This window comes from Falco cherrug, chromosome 17 (assembly GCF_023634085.1).
Source record: "Falco cherrug isolate bFalChe1 chromosome 17, bFalChe1.pri, whole genome shotgun sequence".
NCBI lineage: Eukaryota > Metazoa > Chordata > Aves > Falconiformes > Falconidae > Falco > Falco cherrug.
The window spans coordinates 1,991,085-2,016,081 of record NC_073713.1 but is presented as its reverse complement, the minus strand read 5'-3'; the positions used below and the strand labels follow the sequence as shown (position 1 = coordinate 2,016,081).

Genomic DNA, 24,997 nt, shown 5'->3' with positions numbered 1-24,997 from the left:
AGCGTAAGAGCAAAGGAATATCGAGGCCACCGTGGAATTCTACATGTTTCCAACAGGTTGGATTAGGAGGAGGGCAGGAGACGTTAGCCGTCAGAGCTGTACCCAGCTATGCTGTTCAAGCAGGCGCACGGTGCACAGGTGGTGTGCATGCCTACAAGACCACGTAACACAATAAGGTGTCAGGCTTGCGGCTGTTGCCTCTCGTGGCACAGCACAAAGTTGGCCGTGCGTCTGGTGAGGGCAGGGAGAGAAAGGTTTCTTTCTTCAGAAAGTTTTATTTGAGGGCACCGTTAGTGTACAGAGAAAAGCACTACAAGTACAGCTTCCGTGAGTGTTTGCATCAACCTGCTGCAGTCCACTGAAGGCAATCTTTATGCAGTGGGGGGGAATTACCCTGCGTCGAGCCTCCCTGTTACCAGCTGGTTCTACTCCTCTCTTCTGCTTTACACATTGCAGCCAAATTCACTGCCCTAAGCACTGATACTCTCTTCCCTTCAGAGCACACTGCTACCAAGGGATGGTTAGCGGTCACCTTTGCTCCCTTGCAAGCTTTACACATGGCAGCCTTTGCCAACTGCTGCTAACTGGTCTATCAAGGTAGTCAGAAATTTAAGATAAAGCAGTGGGCTGTTTGAGCGAAGGGGCTTCTGCCTTCCTCAGACCCCTTGCTGTATGTTACTAGGAATACAGCGGTAACTCAGAGGTTATGATAGAGAAAGAGCAGTTGCTTCATCCAGGGCATAATGCAAAGGTGGCAGGTAAAAGAAAGCAGAGGTTTCTTTCTGAGCCTGATCTGGCCCCGATTACAGGAGGTGACAAAGTCTTCAGTCAGTGGGAAGTAAAGATCCCGTGGAATCCGTAAGGCATTTGCACAGCGACTTCTGCTCGCCCCAGTTCTCTGAAGGTCTCTGCATCCAAGACAAGCAGGAAAGCACTTTGGTTCTGCAGGGTGAAAAGAAGGCCAGAATGAATGCCCAGGCTGAATCATTCTGCTGTCCAACCCACTCCATCTGTCACACACAAGGGAGCCCAAAGGTACAACCAGGCCGTACAACCAGAGCATACGGACTACACCTGTAAGACAGTTGGCCAGGAGCTCTGACAGCCACAGATGCCACACAAGAAGCATTGACGTTCCAAGGTACACTCCCGCTTGAAGTTTGCCTGGCTGTGCCTGGCAGTTGCAGAGGCACAGACCTTGGGAAGCACAGTGCTAGAACTATCTGCCAGACAGTCTCAAACTCAGTTTTGTGCTTTAGAAAGTATACCTAATACTACGTGATCTCGATGAACTCGTAGTAAGTTACCTCGGTGGGGGAGACCACAACAGACAAGATGACTCCACTGTCTTCTGCCGTGGCGTTAGGCACTGGCACAAACACAGGCTCTGATGGGAAGGATCCGTCCTCCTGCCAAATCTAGCAAGCACAGTAACATATGGATGTGTTTTATTTCATTAACGCTTGTCTACTACAGTTAGCAGAGTTGCAAGTTGGAGTGCTCCCCACAGATACCCAGGCATACTCTGTGCCCCTCCAGGGAAGTCTCTGATTAACAAATGTTTAACGCTTCGGAGATCATTATTCCCTGCTTAAGGGAGACAAAGGAAAAATCCCAGTTTGTGCTTGCAGTTGGAAATATCCTAAACCTTGTTTCTTGTCCAAGTCATAAATACCTTGGCAGTTTATCTCCAACTGCCTGTGCTACCTGGGTAAATTTCTGTACTGTCTGGTAAAAGGTGACTCTTCTTTGGTCTGGAAGACATGTGCATACTTTATCCAACCCTTTCTGTTCTGTCCTCTATCTAAGAAGGTGGAATGGTATCCTCTCCTGTTTGGTAAGTGTGCCGTTTTCGTAAGGTGCTAGAGGTGAAATTAGGAACCTCATCTCAGACCCGTTTGAACAAAGACCCCTAAAGAGTGCGGTGCCTAGTAAATGACATCTCTTCAAGGCCAATTCAGTGGAATGATTCCCATTTGCTGGAAAAAGATAATCTCACTTCACCTCACCTTGAAATTCTTGGTCTCCACATCAACCTTGATCAAGGAATCTCCAACCAAATGCCCAAAACCACATCCATAGAAGTAACGGTACCTCCTACCATTGTACTGAGAGTAGTTGATCTGGGGGAACTCCAAGCCCCCAACCTTTTCAAAGCCTTCAGGGTAGAGATTTTCATGTGTACACCAGACCTAGAAGATGTATGCATTACGTGAGTGTCAGCTGAGCTCCCACTGGGCAGAAGACCCAACTAGTCCCACCCACCCACTGCACAACCTTTTGTGGAGAAGTGTTTAAAGATGACCCTGACATTTACATGCACCAATTCCGCCTCCCTCTGTTTCACCCAAAGAACTGACTCAGACCTTGGAAACTTCAAGCAGCAGTCTAATGGGAAAAACAGGAGCCAGTCTATGTATTTCTGTACTGCTAATGGTGCTGGGTTTGGGTGGAGTGGAGTTAATTTTCTTCATAGTAGCTACTATAGGGCTAAATTTTGGATTTGTGCTGGAAACAGTGCTGATAATTCAGGGATGTTTTATTTACTGCTGAGCAGCGCTTACACAGAGTCAAGGCTTTTTTCTGCTTCTCACATCACCCCACCAGCGAGTAGGCTGGGGGTGCAGAAGCCAATGGAAGGGAACACAGTCCGGGCAGCTGATCCCAAGTGACCCAAGGGATATTCCATACCATATGACGTCATGCTCAGCATATAAAGCTGGGGGAAGAAGAAGGAAGTGTGCTACGTTTGGAGTGATGGCATTTGTCTTCCCAAGTAACCATGACATGTGATGGAGCCCTGCCTTCCCGGAGATGGCTGAGCACCTGCCTGCTGACGGGAAGCAGTGAATGAATCCCTTGTGTGTGCGACTTCTGCTTTACCTATTAAACTGTCTTTATCTCAACCCATGAGTTTTCTCACTTTTGCTCTTCTGACTCTCACCTCCATCCCACCGGGGAGTGGGGAGTGAGCAAACAGCTGTGTGGGGCTTAGTTGCTGGCTGGGGTTAAACCACGACACTAGCTCAGAAAATATCAGGTCCAGCACTGAGAAATTTCATATACAAAGTACACACAGAGATGTCTCCACTCATAGTGGACAACACATGTTCTGTACTACTGAATGCCACTCTGTAGGGCTGTTCAGAGCTGGAAGCAAAGAGCAGATCTGGTACCAGGTGAAATCATTTTGTCAATGGAGAAGCTGAAGTTTGGCCAATTATCGTAAAGGCTTATGATCCACTTGGCCATTTTTGGTAAATCACAACCTGTCTTTGCTCTCTCATTTAAGGCAATGTGGTAGTCCTTGTATTAAAACACTAAGTCCCATGTCAGAAATGACCAGACCTTGTTTGCTTGCTTGGTGGACAAGATCTAAGAAGGTAATAGCACAGGACGACAACTGTTGCAGGCAATCTCACCACAGCCATAAATGCAGTTATGTAAGTTTTTAATACATACCTTGCCATCAGCATCTTTCACAGCCCTTGCCAAGGTATAAGGCAATGGGTTCAGATTCATCCCCACAGGTGTGTCTGAATTCACGTTCAGCGGGAGAACAAAGCGACGAGGGAAAGATCGGGATACTGAGTCATAAACCTGTTACACAGACAGAAAGTTACGGTGAGGGAGGGAGGAGAGTGGCATTTCAGGCTAAATGCCCTTTTTGGGAACAATTCTGAAGTTTTAAACATTCCTCCCTCCTCTGAAATCTTTTGCTTCTTTCTATTAAGTGTTTTACCAAGTTCTGGTAAGGGCTCTGCTTGTTCTAGGACTTTACAGTAGAAAACGAAACTACAATCAATTAAATCAGTCTCTGGAGGAGCATCCTTCTCCCCTGGATGATAAGGCGAGTAGAAGGAGACTACTGTGCCTCAATTCAATGCCTGAAGTTAGCCTGCATGATTTTCCTTTCCTGTTCTCAGCTACACATGGACTTCATGTTTGGGAAGTCTAGGGTACTGGTGGATTTACTTGAGGAGCAAAGGGGAGAGCAAACTAGCAGCTCCCAGTGTGGCAGACATTCAGCAGGTTGCATGAGAGGAGTAATTCCACCATTGCCACTAAAGTTCTGCTCGAGCCAAGTTTAGAACCCGTAATACTTCCAAATATTAAGCCTTCGAAACAAAACAGGTGGCAAGGACCCTGTTTTGGTATTTTTCAGTTACTTCAATCTGTAACTCACCAGTTCAACATGAAACCACTTTAATCATACGTGTTCATCTTGAAACCCTATTTTCAAAATGTTTTATGTTTTATGTAGCCACAGTACACTGGTTGAGGAACTCTGCCAGACAAAATATGGTTTAGTCAGCAAGCAAAAGCATTAAGCATCATTCGGGGAAAACACATCAATCATGCTCAGGCATGCCTTAATCTTTCAGTGCAGCATAAACTTAAGATTCTGTTCTGAAATGACTTGCACTTGTGTGTGTGTATACAGTTAATGGCTGTGCTACTTGTCAGTTAAAGAATGTGGGTGTTGGAAATACGTGCCTAATGTTGACATATGGATACCTTCAGACAGATCACATTATAGCTCTTTTGTGCTCAGAGAAGGCTGAACAAAAGCGGGAATCAGTTTGCAAAGCAAATGGTCGTAATAATGCTATGCTGTACTCGAATTAACGTTCACCACATCTTTGCAAAAAAAAAAAAAAAGGAAAGCAGAACAAAATGACCCTACAGGGACAGGACTATACACTTTTCAGATCAGAACTGATTTGCTTCTAGACAGCTCAGAACATAGCCAGAGGAAGTTCAGATCTGTCTGAACATGTTGTAGAAATGCCTGCCCTTCACCCACAATATTGTGGGTTTCCAATAAACACATCTGCAATAGAAGAAACTGAAAGCACCCCCACTTTTCCAACATATGACCTATGCAAAATAATGCCTCTTACATGGCTTTAAATGGTGCTTTTGACAAGAGTTGGAAACAATAAGTAACTGATTTATGAGTATATGCTGTTGTGAGGTGAATGTGAGGAACAATGTAGGGGTTTCTGTGATGTTTGTGTTTCTGTGATTTACATAAGGCTGATTTTCTAAAGTAATGCCTTTAAACAACAGAGTTTATTTTTCTTTTGCCCTTTAAAAGTAATGCAAAAAAATACTTTGCTTACTTTCCGGAGGGGGGAAATTTTATGACACAGGGATATGGAAAATTAATATGATTAAACCCAAGATTTTAAAACAGAAGTACATTCTGCCATGCTGATGGAGATCTGTGTCACACACCAGTTTTTAAATTTTCAAGGAAATGCTCCATGGAGATTATCTGCTCAGAGATTTAAAAGGAAAGAAAAATACTAACATATCAACAGATCATAATTCTAGTTTTTCCTTATAGTCACAGTTCCTTTCCCCAGTTCACATCCTACACCTTGTGGTCCCCCATCGTGTTGTCCGTTCTACCAACCTGAGCCTTGCTTCAGAAAAGTAACTCAGCCAGCATGGGGCCCCACCAGATCCTACGCAAGGCAAAAGGCAGAGATCTTACCTGATCCAGGCCTTCCCCACTCCTCCGCAGGTTCTGAAGTTTGTAAGCAGTCAGAGTTGTTCCATCATCCTGGCAGCACAGATCCAGGACCACGCAGCCACAATCTTCAAAGGCATTGATTTGATGGAAAGTAGCAAAGGGCTTACTGTACCACTGCCCCGGCAGCACCTGCAGTGACCGTGAGAGAGGCTAAAGATCCCAGCCACATCTCAACGGGTTTTCTCTTCTCTCCCCTATTTCATTCCCCACTCATCCCTTGGTATTTGTCTTGTGTCCTTGTGTTACTACAGAATGGCTGCTTTGAGCCAGTTAAGTAGGCAAAACCAGATGAAGAACAGCCCAGGACAGGCCCCTTGCTGTCACGACTCCATCCCTACAGCATCATTCCCAGGTTATGACCGCCCAAAACTGGGGAACTGCATTTCAGGCCCTGTGCTGCAGTTCCAGGAACCCCAAACTGCTTATTTCTGCCTGTTCTTTTAGGGGTGTGAAAAAAAAAAAAAAATCAATAGAGAGGGAAGTGCATGAAGCAATCCCATTTCCAACCAACAGACACCCATGCTTATAAAGCCTATACTGCAGCAGCTTCTGGGCTGATTCATACAGCTGTCAGTGGCTGCTCCCCAGCACTCTTCTCTTAGCATCTAAAATTCTGCACAGCTGCTGGAAAGGCCAAAGATCCACCTACCTCCCCCGTGTGCTTATTCACCACGTGGAAGCAAGTATTGTACTGAGGCTCCCAGCTTATCCCTTCAAAAATGGATTTCCCACAGAGTTTGGAAGTGATAATCTGCAACAGATTCAGCTTGATGGGTTGCTCAATGAAAATGATGTAGTTTTCACTCATCCCTGAAAAGAGAAGGAAGGAGGTATCATCTGAGTATTAGGCAAATGAGATGATAAAAATTCCTGGGGTCAGAGGGCAGTCAGCAGCCCTTTCTGGCTCACAGTAGGCTAAATCCAGAGTCTGAGATAGAAAGCATTCTTACCAAAGCTGTGATAGTAGGAGGGCTTCATCTTATCCATCGGAGCAATGGAGCACAGCACTTTTGCTCCCTCTAATGTGTCACTGCAGTTTGACTTTTGTGGAGGGACCTGAATGATATTATAGCTAGACCCTGGAAAGGAGAAAGGGTGTTCAACACCACTGAGACGTGAGACTGATCACATTCATCAAACCAAAGTCAGGCTCTGTTCCTTTCTGTTTCCCTAGAATACTAGGAACCACGGTCATAGCTACACTGAGCAGAAAACAAAAAGCCAGGTATCAAGTCAATAAAACAATCTACGGAGGATTAGCGAGCAAAAAAAAGAAGCTTGAAAGGAATGGATCTTCTCAGTCTGGTAGACTGCCATCTAATTTTACTGTCTGCAGTGTATTCCTTACGTTAACTCAGAGTATTTTATAATAGCAGGATCAGGAAGAAAACCAACTTCATAGCTTGTGTATCAAAGGAAAAGAAAACTTTGGCCCTTGGCGATGACTGATGCTCATCTAATAAATCTGACCATATGGGCAGGAAAGAATGGCACATTTGAATAATAATCTGTAGTTTAGTCTCTCCAGCTGAAAACAGCTGTGCTGCAAAGCTAGATATTGCTAAAGCCAAAAGGAAATGAAAATGGCAAGAATGAAAAATGAACAAAACTGGGCAACAGTTCAGTGAACTGGAACCAGCCTGAGGTATCACAATAAAGGGCAGCGGCTGTTTCCACAGGCCCCCTGAAAAAGAAGGCTTCCATCTAACTGACGCTGAGCAGCCACATTGATGTGACTAGATCCCAAACAGACATAATGCTCATAGTTTTGGGAAGAAGAAAAATATCCCACAACATTCAGCTTTGCTGTAAGATAGCCAGGTCACTGCGGTAAATGCCACCGTCTCTCCTGTATAAACCCCTTATGGCCCTTATCAAAAGCCAATTATTCTAAGTGGAAAACGTGTTGCTAATTGTCAGAATTCTTTGGATAAGGCTGCTGGATGGGACTTTACAAATCATTCTCCTGTTTTCCGTCAATGCTTGGGAAAGGAAGAGGGAAATCTGTGGAATATTCACAGGCCAAAGTCAGAAGCATCTGAAACTAACTGCTGAGAGAAGCTGTTTTTACGGGACAGACTGATACCCTGAAATAACAACTAATCTGCTTCACCTTCATTTGCCACAAAGAGAAACAGCAATTTCAGCGTCTCTTCAGACACTGAAGTTTCTTCAACAACTGCTCCTTGAAGCAGCAGCCAGAAGCAGCCCACACACCCAGCCCACAGCCCAGTCCTACCATGTTTCCCGTAGGAATTGCCCATGTTGTATGTTGTCCCATCAGGCTCATAATGAGGATGAGCAGTGGCCCCGTTCACTGCAACGAATTTGCTCCAGTCCACCTGCAAATGCCAAAGATTCCCAGTCAGTGCAGAAGTCTCCTGCAGCAAGGCAGAGTCTTTCTGAATGTCGGTTGCATGGAAGTCTGAGGAAGACTAGTTGATGATTATGGCCCTAATGTTGGGATCTGGACTTAAACCTTCGTTTTGCCTGCAATCTTCCTGAAATCCTGGGAAACGATCAATGTTTCTCTCTGTGTTAGTCCTACCATTAAAATGGGACTAGCAGCACCAGCCATTTCTCCGGGAGACATGAACGTTGCTAATGGCAGGGAGCGCCGACACAGTGGGAGCGTTGCCTGTATAAGCATTTTAGCCAGGACCCCCTGTAATAACTACAGACAGACATGCGTGAAGAGACAGTCACTGCCCCCCAAAATCACCAAGCCTTTTGAAAGCACCCTTAGCTAACTGACAGCGTTTACTCTCCGCACAGAGGAAACAGCTCAGCTTCACTGTCTCCAGCTAGCAGGAGCAGTGTACTCACAGAGGTACAACTGTGAGTGCTCTTATTTATCCTTAGTTCCTGGGGTAGGGTGTGTTTGGGCTCAGACAGCGGAGGAGATGTGTTGGGAAGAAGGTTTGAAGGAATAAGTTGGAGGAAGATTAATGCATGCATTGAAACGTTAACGCATGGAAGATAGGCTGCTTTTCCAAAAGTTTAAAAATATGGCTTTCAAGTATCCAGCCTGAGACCCTTTGTTTGGAAAGGCCCAGTAGAAAAAAGTGCCACGCCACTGGAAGCTTAGAAAACCATGTCCTTGTAAGGCACCTCATATCAGAAAGTTTAAATGTGACATCATCCTTCAATTTCTTCATTTAGCCAAAAATACCAGCCTGCATCGAAAAAGCAGCTTAAGGGGAATTTTTTGAATGACCAGATGGCTCAACAGAGCTGACATTCAAACTAAAAATACCCATGCATCTTTTCGTCACTGCATTATGGTTTACAAAACAGACAAAATAGCAAATTGTCAAACTCTCCATTTCAATAAATAGCATGCTATACTTGACAGAGTTTCTTCATGACTCACAACTGAACCTGTTGGGAGGGATGGACTCCTGGAATGCCTCCCTTGAGATCTGAGGGTGTGCTGAGCCCGGTATTTTTTTGGTATTAAATAGACCATGGGAACATACAGGCACAGTAGTAAATACTGATTTAGGAATGGCAGAATCCTTCCTCAGGCCTTCTCACCATTGCCCAGCGCAGCAAAGAACCAAACCTCATCTCAGGGTGCGGGCAGGGGGACAGCTTATGGTGTCATTGCACAAGTCACACTCTTCCCTGAAATGCAGCCACGCTCCTGTGAGGGGATGCACAGGACACAGGGGAAGGTTCCTGCTCTGACTTTCTCTTCGTTTGCTAGCGTGGGAGAAAATAAAGCGGCAGCTGAACTTTGACTTGACTTTACATTGACTTCACCACCCATTCGCAACAGTGGGTGTAGTCAAGACTTTGATGGGCTGTTTTGGTGTTTTTAAAGCTGCAGGTGTAAAAAGGGAACAGATAGGGAGAATGAAGAGACAGGGCAATAATACGGATCTGAGATCAGCGATGTTAACTTCTTCCTGTATGCACTTTTATTTTTCACACACTGGTAGGTACAGACAAGTCCAGGCACGCAGTGAGCGCACTGGAGGAATGCCATCTGTACCCAAACGGAAACCACTCGGCATGTTTCGCCCCTTGCTTGCTACAGTGGGCAGTGACTGAAACTTCACTCATAAGAGCTGCCTTATCGCTAGGTAGTTTTTTCAGGGACTCAAGCACACCACGAAGGGATGCTTGTGGCTATGGCCCAGAGCTGCACCGATCATTTCTTTTGCTGCTCCTAGAAACAGCAAGAAGGGGTTCTCCTGGACCATAAGCAAACCCCTTTATCCCACCTACCCACACCTTTTCCTTTGTTTCAAGTGTCTCTGGGTCCACTTTGTACATGAAGATGGTCTCATTGCTGACATAATAGTCTCCTTTATACACAACGTAGTTCACACTGGCATTGTCACTTGGTTCTGAAACGAAATCCTGGAGTTGTACACAGCGCTGTTTAAGCTTGAGTTACATTATAGCAAGTTAGACATGTTTAAACAAATAAATCCATTTGCAATGACACTAATCCATCTGTGAGCGATTAGAAATATCTCACTAATCTACAAAGGCACTCTGGCTGCACAGGTGAGATCAGGATAAAAGGACAAGAACTGGTTCTCATGGAAATCACTGCAGTCCGTCACACTTCTTCCATCTGCCCTTTGTTTCTGCCCTCTTAGTTCCTCATGTCCCTCTCCCTCTCCTCCCTAGCCAAAGTCCTCTCCTCTGACAGCCATATGAAGAGTGCCATGTTTGATTTACAGCATTGGAAATGAGAGGCAAGACTTGAAGCTACAACTTGGGCTGCGAGGAGGGCAGGGACACCATTTTTGTGACACGGCTTGGACACGGAATGCTTCTTCTTCCCTATTCTCTTTAAAACTGAGTGAGGGAGATGCCTTTTGAGAACTACACGCACATAACAGCCAGAGCTGTTCTTGCTACTCCTAGGGGATCTGGGACCCACTAGCCAGTTGGCTGAGAAGAGCTGAGGAAAAAACAATTCCCCCAACTGAACACTGCGTGTGGTGAACACAAAGCCTGAAGTCGGTACAGGAAAAGCCCGGAGGACAGACTGCCTTATGGAGAGGAAAAGCTTAATGTGTGTAAAGAGTCACATAGGCAAGGGTGTGCTGGAACACCCTGCTGGAGGTTGGAAAAGATGGGGGCCGCAGATAGTTCTGAAATTTATCGAGAGAGCTGGGACGGGGTGGGACGCTGGGGAGCTAGGCAGACAAATGAGTGGAGGTATGGGCATCTTTGGAGAGAACAGATGACATGGCAGGACAGGATCCATCTCCACAGGGAAGATAAGAAGCAGATGGTCACACATGTAAGCAACAAGTTGCAAACTTCAGGCCTGTTCTGGTTTTAGTGGAAAGGCACCTTGCTTGCATTTAAGCCTATTTCTTTCCTGACATACACAGAATGCTAAAGGTAATGGTACTTCTATTCCTGTGCAATACCACCTCTCACCCTACTCATATCATCTCCTTGCACCTCAGTACAGGAAGGGAAGGATTAGCCCATTTACTCTACAAGCTTAGCAAGGCAAGGTGTTCTAAGGGCAAAGCTGTGTCTCACGTAGAATGGCAGATTGTAATGCTCATTATCAGGGCTGTACAGGGTGTTCTTCGGAGAAAGATTTCTGTTGCGGATTTGCAACAAACTCGGGGTCAAGTGAACTGAAGCGGCACTAAAACATTAAACCGAATGTGCCTCTCCCAGCTAAGCCTGACACCACTTGCATTTTTCCTGTTGATGTTGTTCTAAGGGATCATCTAAAGGAAAACATGAGCTCAGATTAGGCCTACCAGACTTCCTCACATCTCCCTTTAAACCTAACCAGAAGTTCCCCAAGACAATCTCAGAATATTTCTTATTTCTTAGAAACCCTCTTACGTGGCATCTCAAAGCGTGACATGAAGCGCTCAAAGACACTCTTGCATGGGTCTGGCATTGCTAGCGTCCCAAATTCTGAGGCCACAATGCGGTTGTGCTGGCTGTTGGTCAGGTAGGAACTGCTCTGCAGAAACTTGCTCCGGTATGTCACTGTGCCATTCTCCAACTGGAATTGATGCAACAGGGCCATGCCATCAAACCAATGGTTAAATCTTCAGGAAGACATAAATAAGAGAACAAGAGTTGGGCACTATATGATTCTCTGCTATACTGTTCCCTCTTGCCTTTACGTTTATTACTGTTTGTAAAAAGCTAATGCCCAGATCCCAGGAACACTTGGTGAGTATGGAAAAACACTTGAATGGAGTGAAACAAATCGAGTATATTTGCAGCTGGGGGGACCTGAAGGTAGATGCCAACTTCCAGTGAGATTTGGGCTCCCTATATCACTTTTGAAAGTGGACCTCAGGGACTTCCGAAAATGCTATGTATAAGCTTTTGGGGGAAATAACCTATACTGGTAAACAAGTCACTCTGCAGACTTCTGCATAGGGAATAGAAACCGTGCTTTACTGTACAACCAGAATTGAACTTATTACTGAAAGTCCAACTGCGCAAGAAGGAGCCTTTAGCTCTCAGCTGTTCGCAGGATGCTGTTCTCTCCGAAATGTGAACTCTTTGAATCTTCAAGAAAACCTTACAGTCTGTCTCTGGAAATACGGTAAGATGATCATCTTTGGCCAGTTGCTGTCATCAGCTTTTTGGAGGACAAGCTAGGTTTGTCAATCAGCTAGAATGGCAGATTCCAAGCCAAAGGCAGTAGTTGCCTTCTTAAAACATTATTTTTAAAATGAGATGGATTTGCTTCTAAAGCAACTCACACAATTTAGTGCAATCAACAGTGCAAATCCTGCCCCGGATTTCAGCGCTCGTGGGATGGACTTTTGTTAATGACAAAGGACTAGGCGTGTCAATGTTTTAATCCCCAGCTCTGTTCCCTCATTATACATTCTGAGTAGGTCACAGCCTCTCTGTGACTCAGCTTCTCCAACCTTAATAAGTTAACCATGGTCCTATTTTCAGAAAGCCCACCGGGAGTTTCCAGATGAGCAAGCAACTGTTCTTGAAAGAATGACAACATAAGCATTTCTTCCTTGCCTTACTTAAAAAGAAACTACCAGGGGCTCCAACCAGTGGTGAGACATTTCGGGGGGTTCCCTTTAGGTTTAGGTAGAGCTCGGGCCAGAATAATTTGACAAACTCACCAAACCTGGACTTACTTCTCCTCGCCAAACTCGAACTTCCCAGGTCCATTCCTCAGAAGATTTCCATTAATCCATTTGGGAATATGTCCTTTGATCTTTGCTGGGATGGGCTGAGGGGTCTCCTCTACCGTCTGCATTAAGGGTGAGATGCATTGCAAACCCCTGGGGCTGCGGAAGGTGATTTGCTCTTTTGATGGATTGGGCAGGGAATTCCTTAAACCTGCAGAGAAAGCCGTGAGAACAAAAAGCAGGTATCTAAGGTTCTCACTTGAATAAACAGAGAGTAGAGCTTGAATTTGGATGTCTAGGAGAACAGCACTGATCATTCTGCAAGCAGCCATGTAGTGGATATTCAGACTAAAGCTGTATTCTTATAATACCCCACACATCCACTGGGAGCTGAAAATCCAGTGGATTTAACTCTACTGTAGTTAATCCATTTGACACCTGTTCTGCAGTCCAAAGGAGGTAATAATGGTAAAGGAGGTAAAATACGTGATGATAGGAAAGAAGATAAATTTTCTTTTAATTAAAGAAGCTTAGATTTGGAATTTATTTCCATAAGTAACTGAGAGTAAGTAACATGGATATTTATTACAAGAACCTGTGAGGTTGCAAAAAGAAATCTGTTCAACTTGGGATGATACACAGAGTAATGTTGAGCAGGAACCCAAAATAATCTCCCAGTGATTTCTGACAAGCAGCCTGCTGAAGGAAAAGACAGAAGGGGGCTCGTTAGTCTTACTGCTGCACACCGAAGCCACAAGCAGAAAGATGTAATTAGGCACCTGGTAAAGCAGTGCCTGTTGCCTTTGTATGACAGTGTTGCCAAAAGCAAGGCAAAGCAGAGGTGGACACACCTCAGACAGAAAAACTGCATTATAAAATACCTTCTCACTCAGACAGAAAAACTGCATTATAAAATACCTTCTCACTCCACTTTGGTATCACAATCATGGGTGACTTAGTAGACAGAAGAGACTGTACGTTCTGGGACATTTCCCCAGGACTTTCAAAAGTCCTCCCTTTGAAACAATGTGCTGTTTTTAACAAAACTGTACAACATCCTGTGCTGAATTAAAAAAAAAATCCAACAAAACTCACAACAGTTTTTCTGCCCACAGTAAAAAGGCTTTTCTAGAAAAAGAAAGAAAAAAAAAAAGCAGCTCACTAAGAAGAACATTCCACAAAACAACTCAGAGGAGTCCCAGCGGACTACTCTAAATCCAGGGAAGCCATAGTTTGTTACACAATGTTAAAGAACCCACAGCCTTGGAATATAGGTTGTCAAACACAGGTAATCGGTTTTTTTCTCTGTGCTGCACGTGGAGCACTCTGCTAAGCTGGCATTTCTTGAAATGCAGTAAACCAGGAGCTCAAAGGCTAATGAAAGGTGTACAGGTCAGTTCTCAGACTCACCTGTACTATCTGATTACAGAAGCCCAAAAGGCGATTGCTGGCTTTTCCCCTTGCACAAACAAAACAAACCAAAACCAAAACAAACAAACAAAAAAAAAAGAGAGAGAAAAAGGAAAATTTAAAAAAAAAAAAAGAAAAGAAAAAAGAACCATAGTCCCTCACACCAAATGATGGAATTCAAGAAGAACACAAATGAAACTGAGCTGAAATATATTCACAGGGCAGGACAAAACAGATTAAACAGATTTACTTGGTAAGTAAATAAGCAATAGCAGAAAAGGATAATTTCGGATGGAGGCTCTTGTTTGACTGCAATATCCCCCTTCTTAGGCATAGTTACAGACAAAAGCATCAAGCAAGCATGAACTGATTGGAATGCTGTGTGCTAACAGCACACGGTTATTGGCTCCAGTAGCCTGGCTTGCAAAGCCTCATCAACACAAGGATTGTTTTAGCAATCCATTTAGCTGCAGAGGTGGATTTACCTAGAAAGTACACAGGCTGTTGCCTTCCCTCCCAGTGGTGTAACCTCCTCACCTATCACAGGCTTCACGTCCACAGGTCAGCAGAGCTGCTTTCCTACACAGCTCCATCCTCACTGGAGGATCATTGAGCCCTGAACTAAACAAGAACTGATGAAGACTTAGGTGCAAGTGAAACACTGATAAAAAAGGACAGTGTGGCATACAGAAATCTATTCCTGAACTACATCTAGTACAAACAAAACCACGCACCAGAGTCCAGACTGATACTGAACTTCATGCTGATTTTTTGATGTAGCAATTTGTTCTGGTTATACCAGTCACTTTCACCACTGCTGCTTCCAGCCTACTTCTTTAATCCAAGTGATTAAGTGAAGCTGCTGCACAATTTACCTGTGAGCCTCTGAAACCATGTGTTCACATCTACAGAGGAAATTTGCTATTTCAGACAGAATATCTGCAAAAGAACTGAGCTGGCAGACAGCATTTTCCTAAGCTTGCTTCTCTAGAATAGCCACGGACAGAATGGGTGTCAGGTGTGCAGGAAGGTAAATTGCAAGATCCCTTCAATGTAGTTCTCTGGCTTGCCGATCCTCAAATCCTTCTTTAGATCTCTAATATGGTAAGTCAGCTAGATAAAGAATTCAGGCTGCAGGGCTAAAGCAATTAATCTCAAACCACCAACATCGTCTCCCTCTTAAAATTCGATTAGTTCTGATTAAATCCCATATGAAGCACTCAATCTGTTCCCAACACTAGTGCTTTTGACTATTTCCTTAGACATAAGGAGGTAGAAGCTTTTCATATCAACCAATACCTGGCAGGTTTAGTGACTGCCATCAGTAATTGCAAAAATGCAGCTTTGGTAGGCAAGCTACCACTTGTAAAGATGTAAAACGTGCAGAAAAAACAAGAGCAACAAGTCCCTAAGGAGACATTTTTGCGTCCAAGCAGAAACAAAGGCATGACCACGGATAGCACTACACTGAGACTTCCTGGAGAACAGTGTAATTACATATGGGAATTTAGCAAGATAAACTTAAAAAGTAATCTTGAAAACTTTTCTGTACAGAAGAGGCTACCCCATCTACTTTGGGTAGGGCAGCAACGAACCAGACATTAAATTGTACTTAAAACATCAATGGGCAGGACAGAAAATCTTAACAGTGCATGGAGGAAACAAAGAAGCCATTTGCTAGCCGTGAAATTGAAATCATGCTGGACAGAGCAAATCCACTTTGATTTTAACCTGCATATTCAAATCCAAGGCACCTAAGTGCTTGATTCCAAAGGACATTCAGGACCAGGCTTAAGGGCAGACTTTAGTAAACAGAATGCTCGCGGTTCTTCAAGCAAGGAGAGGGAAGCAAGAACTCTGTTTTCCCTGAGAATTCATGCAAATTCAGAATAAGCATACAGCTGGTTTGGAAATCCTGTGGCACAACATATGGGCCACATTATGGTCCCTGTAAATCACAGACTGGAACCACAGGGCAAGCAAACTGGCTTGCCCATCACCCCACCCTGAACTGAAGTTGCTGTAGCTACTGATTTCTGCCAAGCACACTCTAGCCTTCACCAGGGCTGAACCCTGCAGCTCACCTAAGTGTCCCACACTGATTTCTGAACTGAAATCGTTGCACTTGCCTTGTGTTTGCTGGGAACTCCCCGTACTTGACTCCTTGTTCCAGCTAGCTTGTTGATTTCCCATTGTCAGGGGCTCAGCCACCCACTTCCTTGCTAACAGGCAAAGAAGCAAAAAAGAACATAAAAGTGACAAAAAACAGGGGAAAAGAGGTGGAGGAGTGGAGAAAGGCTTGTCAAAGGGAGGTAAGGGAGAAAAGCAAATGTGAACTGTGCATACGCTTGCACATGAAATACCTGTTGATTTCCCAAAGACAACTGCAGAAAGAGATTCTGTGCTTTGGGTTTGGTTTTTGGTTTTGTTTTGGTTTGGTTTTTTTTCCTGACATGAAGAAATTGTAATTTCTTTGTTAAATACCTATTTACACAATTAAGTCTCTGGAACGCTTATCCTAGAAAGGCAGTATGAACAACTGGTAAGCTAGGAAGATTTTTCTGGTGTCACGGGAAACATATTAGACGGAATAAATCTTATTCATATTTTTTTATTATCACTGTTTCACTCAAATATTTGAACAAATAATAGAGGGGTTTCGTTTTCATGATTCAACATTCTCACCTTTTAGCTACGTTGAGACAATTTGATATAAGCAAGCTTTTTCAAGAAGACCTTAGTAAAAGTCTGGGAAAATCCATTCTTTTCAAAAAGATACAGAAAACAAGGCAAGGAAATCTGCAGGTTTTTCACGTCACTTGGGTAATCAAGACAAGAAGCACAGCTCTTTATGTTCCTATGCAGTTCTGCTTCAAAGCATAAGGAAAGAGGTAGAGTTCAAGAGAATTTAGATTTAGCAGAGAGCCCCATTTTAAACAAGATTATACAGTTGTTGCAATCTGCTAGCAGATCAAAAGAACTTCATAAATTTATGCATAAAGGGTTTTTTTCCCCAGCAGGAAAGTACTTTATCACACCCTGAAATGCTAATACCATGGATTGCTTTATGTAACATTCCCAATGCTAGACTCGGTATTTGATCATTTAGTTTGCATTAATTACTCTGCCTCTGAATTCTTGGTCTCCCATCTCACAGATGTAGTTGATTATATGCCTCACACCAGCTTAATAACACATGCAGTGAAAAAGAAACCTCCTGGAGTAAATCGGTGTCCACAGATGGGTTCTGGTGGCACAACAAGGCAGGTTTGAGCACCTTTCAGATCTCTCGATACCCCAGAAGCAATCCTTTGATTCTAAAGGGGTGGAAAACACTACCACCAGCAACCACCGTTCAAAAGCAAGAGATTCTGGTGAATTAAATCACGATCTGTATTGGTTCCTATTTTGTGGTAACAGATCTCATTCTCAGACACACAAAAAAAAGACAGTTCAAGTTGTGTAATGGTGGTGCAAACCGCAGAGTTCGGTAGCGATACAAAATCCCTTGGAATACTTTCCCATCTGTATGCTCAGATCAAAGGTTCATTAATGTCACTGCTCTAAATAACTCTCTCCCTTTCACAGCCCACAAACACATCTCACAGCAGGCTCCCCTGCAGAGAGAATCTAATGCCTACTCAGTTACCAGCTCTAAACCATCAGAAACTGCTGGTAATCCCGGTCTGTGCCGCGTACTTGTCTCTCCCGTTCATCTTTTCAATAAATAACCAAGAATTGCTGGCTCCTAACACTCTAAACTGTGTAGTTCCCAGCTTCCAATCAATAAAAATGAAATTGCTCTACTGACCTGTACCAGCATCAGTGCTTAACAGCTACGGAAAACCCCTTTACAAGATGATGGGATAGAAGGATCTGTTTATGCATTTTACCTGGAACGAATTGCATCAGAGAGCAGAGGAAACGCTGCAAATTAGCAAGCAGGAGGCTGATGGCAGACAAAAAAATTTTGGAAAACATATTCCGCTTGGAAGAAAGCATCAGACCAGAGATAGTCAGGCGAAGGTACCGGTGGAGGATGGTAGTGTGCAGCCAGCACCGATGGATTGGTTGCGGAGAGCTGCCTGACATCATCATTTCAGAATAAAAGCCAGGAATGCCAGCCCCAGCAGGGCAGGGTGCTGAGCTAGCCGGGCAGGCTGGTACCCGGGCCTGGCAGCTGCAGGGCATGCGGGAGAGCTGCCCCACCCCCTCAGCAGCCCTCAGCCCCCCTCAGCAGCTGGGCCAGGGATGCTGCTCAATGCCAATACACTGCCACTGGGGTGGGAAAATGCTTTACCAGTACTGGCCAGTCCTAGCTGGAGAAACTGGAAGAGGAGACAGATCCATGTATGGAGGTAGCCAGGCTTTGAGCCAATTCTTTTAAAAATTCTTGTCCCCTTGTCTTGTCTTTTTCACCTGTCAAAAATACCTTGTTTTGTTTCAGAATCTGAGTAACCATTTTGCCTTCAAGGAATCTCAAGGCTTTAGGAGTATTGGCTGCCACCACAGACTGGTCCATCAAGTCCAACAGGGAAGGACCAGGACAGGCCTGCTCTGCTGTTTCAAACTAAGATGGGCTTTCTCTTTCAGGCTGCCCAGAGGAAGCTGCTAGCACTTTGCAAATGTTTGTTTCATGTTATCAAGCAGCTCTTAAAAGCTGCCCTATCCGTTGAGAGAGAGCAAGGCAGCATACACAGTCGTCCAGGTAGCCCATTCCACTGTCCTTCAGATGGGACAGATTATGAATCATCCTAAATCTGCTGCTGAAAATTAAGCTGATTTCTTCTTGTCCTTCCTGCAAGACAGAGTGAAAACCTGACTACCGTCCTTTCTGTAACTCATCTGTTATCGTGCCTTCCCTCATTTTGTGCTTTCTCTAAATGAAACATGATTCCTCACAGATCATGGTTTCTTTGCCTTTTATTATCCCTGTTTCCCATGCTGCCCACTCTGTTTTTAATAAGCAGACCCATCCTCCAGCTAAACCCAAACTAACACAAAGGAGAACAACGAAGATTTTAAATCTCATCTGCTATCCTATGGCTAACACATCTCAGCTTTTTTTTTTCCCACCACGCAGTAACACCATACCAACTCTAGCTATTGTTCTGGTTTGTAACTAACACAAATGTTTCTGCTTGCTAAGCACAGTGCTTTTCCCTTGTCTTTTCTGAATTTTGTCTTGATTTCAGGTCAGCCCTTCATCTTATGGAGATTATAGTGAATTTTCAATGTATGTTACTGATAGCATGTGCGACCCTCCTAGCTTGCTGCCATTTGAAAAATGAACTGTATTCTCTAATGTCCTTTTTCTAAATCATATGGGACAATATGGAATAAGCGAGGCTTGAAGCAGATCACTGTGGAATGCCACCCAGCCTGACCTTTCAGACAAAATGCCTATTCCTTTCACCGATTTTTAACTCATTCATGTAGCCCCTACTTCCTGATTGCTCTCATTTTTATATAATATCATCAAGGACAGTGTCATTTATCCTACATCAATCTATACCTCATCTGTCATTTTTCCTTATTAAGTCTGCTACTTTAATAAAGGAATCTATTTTTTCGTTATTTATTTATTGTTCCCCAGGTGACTATAAAGTATTTGTTAAGAAATTTACTTCAGACTCACTACAGGATGGGAGATAGGCTGATCTGTCATTCTTTGCCCTCCTTTTTTCTGGAGGTTCACCTTGACGATGTAAAATGCACACTCTGCTCTTTTCCAATGCCACCTTCATCATCCGGTTTTCAAAAACAATTCAAAGACAAAACATAAAAATTCTACAATTAGCAAAATTGAATTCTGATGAGTTCTAGACAGAATGTCACAAGCCTTAAACACATCTATGACCTGGCTCGATTTGGTCTTGTTCTATTATGAACCACATTCCTACCCCCATGCTAAAGGGCAGCTTCATTTTAAGTAATCAGTCACAATTAGCCTTTTCTCAGGGAAGCATTCTGGGCTGAATACCTAAGCTGTCTCTGCATTCTCTGTTGTTTTGCATTTTTAGCTTTTAGATAACGGAAGAGCAATGAGAGGAACTGAGTATTAGTTTTTCAACACACTTCCCAGACTTGGAGGTACTCACAGTAAGCTCAGAAATGCAAAAGACTTACTGTCAAAAATCCCCTTGACTTCAAGAGGGTTGGAACTTTGTCCAAGATGTTTCTGCATTAACAAAAAAAAAATAAATCCATTTATATTCTGTTACTGATCTGTCATCTTAGATGTTCTTGTTAATTTGTAAGGCACTGCAGCTTAAACAACAGGAGGAGAAGCTTAAAGAAAACGTAGTTACCAGCTGAGCTTTGCTGATCAGATTTGGCAGCTTTAAAGCCAATTAATTTTCTGTTCAAACCTCCTTCAGTAGAACTGGAAAGCGGATAGTGATAGGATGGGTGCCAGGTGGATTTCATGCATAGCTCATTCAGTCCTCAGAGACAGAATGAATGAGCTTTTAAGTTTCACATCAGAAGAGAATAAAAAATGTGGTTTGTTTCTCCCAATAAATACCAAAATACATGAGAGGGACATTCAGTGCAGAAACATCAGCAGCAAGGTAGAAAATTGTAGACAAATGGGCAAACAGTAACATTTTCTTTTCTAATGGTTTAGAAGAAAAACAGTGTGTAATGAGTATTCCCATACATATAGATGTTGAGTGGAACACTGAAGGGCATCCAACAGAAAAACACTCAATATTTTTAGCCAGTGAAGCAATTAGGGAAAGCTCCCTTTTAAACAGGAAGAGACATGTATGAAAGCAACCAGCAAGTGGGTATTTCCATTGCTGAAGTGTTTTTTAAACTCAAGAGACTTGTTTGTTTTCATTGGATGTTTTAAACTGTCTGAACTTACGATTTCAAGCTAGAACTTTATGAAAGTACATAATTTAAACACTGACCAAGTAAAATGAATATTTTTATATATATCCTCACACAGATTCAGCAGCAAAACCAGAAGCTTTGTTGCTCTTAGCAATTTAAAACATAGTTTTTGAAACACCTATTTCAAAATCTTACAAAGCTTGAATTACTTCCCTTTAGTAAGCATAACCACAGTGTTCATAATCTCTGCTAGGTTCCTATGGTCATATTTACTGACTTTACTGTCAATGTCTCTTCAAATTCTAAACTCCCCTTGCTACCATAGAGACCCCAGTCTAAATTATAACATGTAATGACAACCAACTGCATAAGAAATCACTGCAGAAAAACAAGAGTCATCATTTAGAGGTATGTCTTGATTTTAACTGCACTTCAATGCCAAACTAAGCAGTTTGTCATTCTTCTTAGTAGTATAGTTTTACTTTTTTTTAATGGGATTTTACAAAGTTTTGAAATGGAGCAAACTGCTGCAACAGTAACACTATGAGTCTGTGCCCTCTTGACCCCCTAAAGGGAAGAAACTTATACTGTGATCCAATAGTTTTCTAAGTTCTGCTTCTTAATAATACTTAATACTAGAGCCAAAGGTTTGCAACTTGGATATATTAGCCACATAAACTGAATCTAGACGATCTAAATCCAGGTGATCTGTTTTCCCAAGCACAAACAGATAATATGCAGCAAGCTTCTGACTTCAATAAGAGGCAGGTATTTAACAGCAACGAAATTTGTGTAATTTTTTTTTAAAAGGCTTACAGAAATAACCATAGGTAAATCTGTAACTTCATAACCGACATTTGCTTGCATCAAGCTGCGTCCCGTCTCTTCATTCGCCGCAAACTGGTGACCCCGACGTGATGCGTTTAAGGATCTAACGTGAAGGGCTCTCGAATCGCCTATCTGAGCGACATGCAGCGAATCCCACAGAACTTTGAATGATCTGCTGAAAGGAAGCAGGAGCCGGCCAGAAATCCCTCCGGAGGTGAGAGGTGAGCTGTGGGAAATCCGTAATGGGGAATCAGGCTTCGTCCCCAGAAAGAGACGTATATGGACTCATAAAGGGTCTTCTAGTCAGATCAGAGAGTCCGTGCCTCAGTCTCCTCAAATGGTGACCCCTATGGTGGTGTTCCGAAGCCTTGGAAGAATAAGGACGGAAAAAAGACAGCTTGTGGAAGAGGGCTGCGTTCCGGAGGAGACGGCTTGGCTGAACAATCGTCTTGCTGTCTGGACCAGGCGGACAACCTAAACCCCGAGGATAACGCCTGTATGCATCGAGACAGGTGAGCAGCCAAGAAACTTCAGAGACTTTGAAAGAATGAAAGTGTGTACAAACAGCAGCCAATTGTGTGATGCTGCCGCGGAGGGGAACTCCGTGTCGGGAATGCATTTAACATCTTGGTGGCAAATTCTGACTACTCTTTGCCAAGTGTGGACTAATTCTACTAACAGTGCTAAACCAGAGGAAGCTGTAAATTCCACCGACAGCGCGACTCTTCTCAAGACACCGTCAGCGACGGCGATTCTGTCCACACCTCCTCTGCCCCCAAAGCTTCTGTCACTGATTGCAGCGACCCTCACAACACAGGACCAAGCACGGGAGCAGGACAACTCGGACAGTGATTTTATTGACACTGATAAACCTGTTGATCCAGGTCCTATAGATCTGGAAAGGAGCTAGACTTTTCCCCCATCCCCTTGTCTCTCCTGCTGCATTGATTGTATTTTTGGGGAGGGTGAAAGGGAGTCTGAGGGATCGGTGGCAGGAATGCAAGTGGGAAACACTTAAGTGATGGGTTTTGGGAGTCGCTAGGGCATGTTCAGTATTTTGTCAGACAAATCAACCTGCAGAGTGGCAGCCTGTGCTATACGAGGCTGTTAAAGGGTTAAGCAAAGCAGTGCGGGAAGGGAGGATTCATAATACATTTGCTATGTCCCTTCTTGAAGTGATGGCAGAGCCTTATACACTCACACTGCATGATTGGAAGTCATTGCTTTGTATGGTACTAACTGATACAGTATATGATGTAGTTATTTGATTTTTGTGAGCTATGTGTAGTGGCCTTGACTGAAAACCTTAATCGGGGAATTGCTGTTAACTATGAGCAGTTAGCTGGAGCAATTACCTGTGCCTATTCTGTGACTCAGGCAAGGTATCCCAGGGACAACTGTTTGCAAATGAATGAGATGGCTATTAAAGCAGGATGCAGGAGTCTTGCCACAGTCTTGCAGGGTCCTAGAGAGTCACTAACTTTAATACTAACTTGATTGATTGGCTTCAGAATATTTTGCAACAAGTCGAACATCAGGAAGCTCAAGGGTTGCTTTTAAAACAACTAGCTGTGATAATGTCAATGAAAATTGTAAATGGGCAACTTTCACAATCGCAACCCCAACATGTGTCAAATGATTGTAACGCAGAACTCACAGCAGACTGTAATTCTCAGGCTGAGTTCTGGAATGCAGCATAACACATTTTTGCTTCTCTGATCTCTTCTGTAAGAATAGTACACGCTCTTAACTTGCTTAGTAAATTAGGCTGCTAGCTTGCTAAACAAAGTAATACTACAAATACTATTTTTTTTTTTTCTGGCTTATTAATAGATGTTGATTCTGTCCATCATATGTTGCTACAGAACCGAGTTGCTATTGATTTTTATTATTGGCACAGGGACACAAGTGTGAAGACTTTTATAGGATGTGTTACATGAATCTGAGTGACCACTGTGAATTAATTTACAAAAGTATACAAAACTCAAAAGCCTTAAAACAAAGATCTGCAACAGAGCCAGGGGCGGGATGCCTTTGGTCTCTTCTCACGGCTGGGAAACTTTGGCCCATGACTCAAAAGTATTACAGGTTTTATTATAATTATCTTTAACCACCTTATTGATGTTTGCCTTATGTCTCCCATACCTTTTTTTCCTGTATTCAGTGTTTAGTTGATTGTAACATAAATCAGGTCATGGTCACCCAGCTACACACACCCTTTGCATTGTCGCAATTAACAAGCAAAAAAGAGGAGGATAGAGAATGTCTGAAGAGAGATGTAGGAGAGGAAGCTGGAGAATATTTGACCTAACAAGAGATGAGAAAACAACTAGGTATTGTGAAGGAGAATAGGAAAGATAAACATGGTTATCTAGTGTTTAATAGGTGTCTGCATGCTTGTGGTGATATATAGCTATGTAACTACATGAATGGTTTCTGCCCTGAGCCTGGCGGAGCATACAGCTGCGGTTTGTGTCCTGGCTCAGAGATGTAAATAGGGGCTTCTCTGTTATGGTAAAGTGTCTCTCTTTGCATAAAAAAGAGAGGGAATGAAGGGAATGACCCCAGAGGTGTGTTCAAAGAAGGCATGCGATGTTTGATGTTTCGAACTTTTTGATTGAACCAGTTCTTGTTTGGTGTGCCCTTCCATCTATGTATAATGTTAATTTAAAAGAAAGATGATATTGTTTACACTTTGTCGATAATTGTTTTTCTGTAGATGTTAATGTAGTAGGAGGCTATGATAGGAACGTATCGCAGCGGTTCTTATCTTACCCAGAGTAACAGTAGGAAAAGCATTAAAGAGTTAAATCACCTTGTTTGGTAGGCAGTTAAGAATGTGAGTCAAAATTGCTACTGCCTTTGTTGTTGGTTCAGGGACATGGCTGTGAGGATTTTGATGGTATGTGCTGCGTGGATTTTAGGCGCCCCACTGCAGCAACATGTTATCAAAATCTGAGAAAATTTCAGCCTTTTTAGCATTCATTCACTCAATTGGCAGTATTGTTTGTTTGCTATTACCTTGGTTGCTGTCATGTTTGCAAGGGCCCTGCAGAACATGGCAAACCTGGTACTAGCTGTTCAAAAAGCAAAAAGGGGAAATTGTAAAATTGTATGGAACAAGGACAGTGGGTTATTTTGACATTGATATCATGTCTTAGTTGGTTTTTTATTTGTTCTATTACTTGTGCCTTGTTTTTGCTCGGTTTCAGGGGTTCTTTTGTGTAACAGGAAGGGGGAGATGCAGGAGCAGGCTGGAAACTAGGAC

At 43.3% G+C, this 24,997-nt stretch overlaps 2 protein-coding genes across 5 annotated transcripts in view; one reads left to right on the top strand and one right to left on the bottom strand.

Annotated features, from left to right (window-relative positions):
* Nucleotides 1–142: 142 nt before the first annotated feature.
* Nucleotides 143–18,190, bottom strand: BCO2 (beta-carotene oxygenase 2). 4 transcript variants are annotated; one of them, XM_005440205.4, is made up of 13 exons: nt 17,955–18,190; nt 16,191–16,283; nt 12,658–12,862; nt 11,378–11,589; nt 9,782–9,897; nt 7,782–7,884; nt 6,493–6,621; nt 6,192–6,352; nt 5,504–5,671; nt 3,463–3,600; nt 2,010–2,192; nt 1,308–1,418; nt 143–942 (listed from the first exon to the last, which is right to left on the bottom strand). In XM_005440205.4, the coding sequence occupies exons 1-13, from the start codon at nt 18,157–18,159 to the stop codon at nt 829–831; spliced, it is 1,938 nt and encodes a 645-aa protein (XP_005440262.3). In that variant the 5' UTR covers nt 18,160–18,190; the 3' UTR covers nt 143–828. The 4 variants fall into 4 exon arrangements, with proteins under 4 accessions (XP_005440262.3, XP_027662574.2, XP_027662575.2 ...); XM_027806773.2 differs by having other exon boundaries at nt 225–942; nt 9,776–9,897; nt 17,955–18,168; XM_027806774.2 differs by lacking the exon at nt 16,191–16,283 and having other exon boundaries at nt 225–942; nt 9,776–9,897; nt 17,955–18,168.
* Nucleotides 12,080–24,997, top strand: part of IL18 (interleukin 18) — a 26,947-nt gene continuing 14,029 nt past the window's right edge. The window contains exon 1 of the mRNA XM_055728696.1: nt 12,080–12,098. The gene's annotated coding sequence lies outside the window, so the exon portion shown is untranslated. The remainder of the gene's footprint in view (nt 12,099–24,997) is intronic.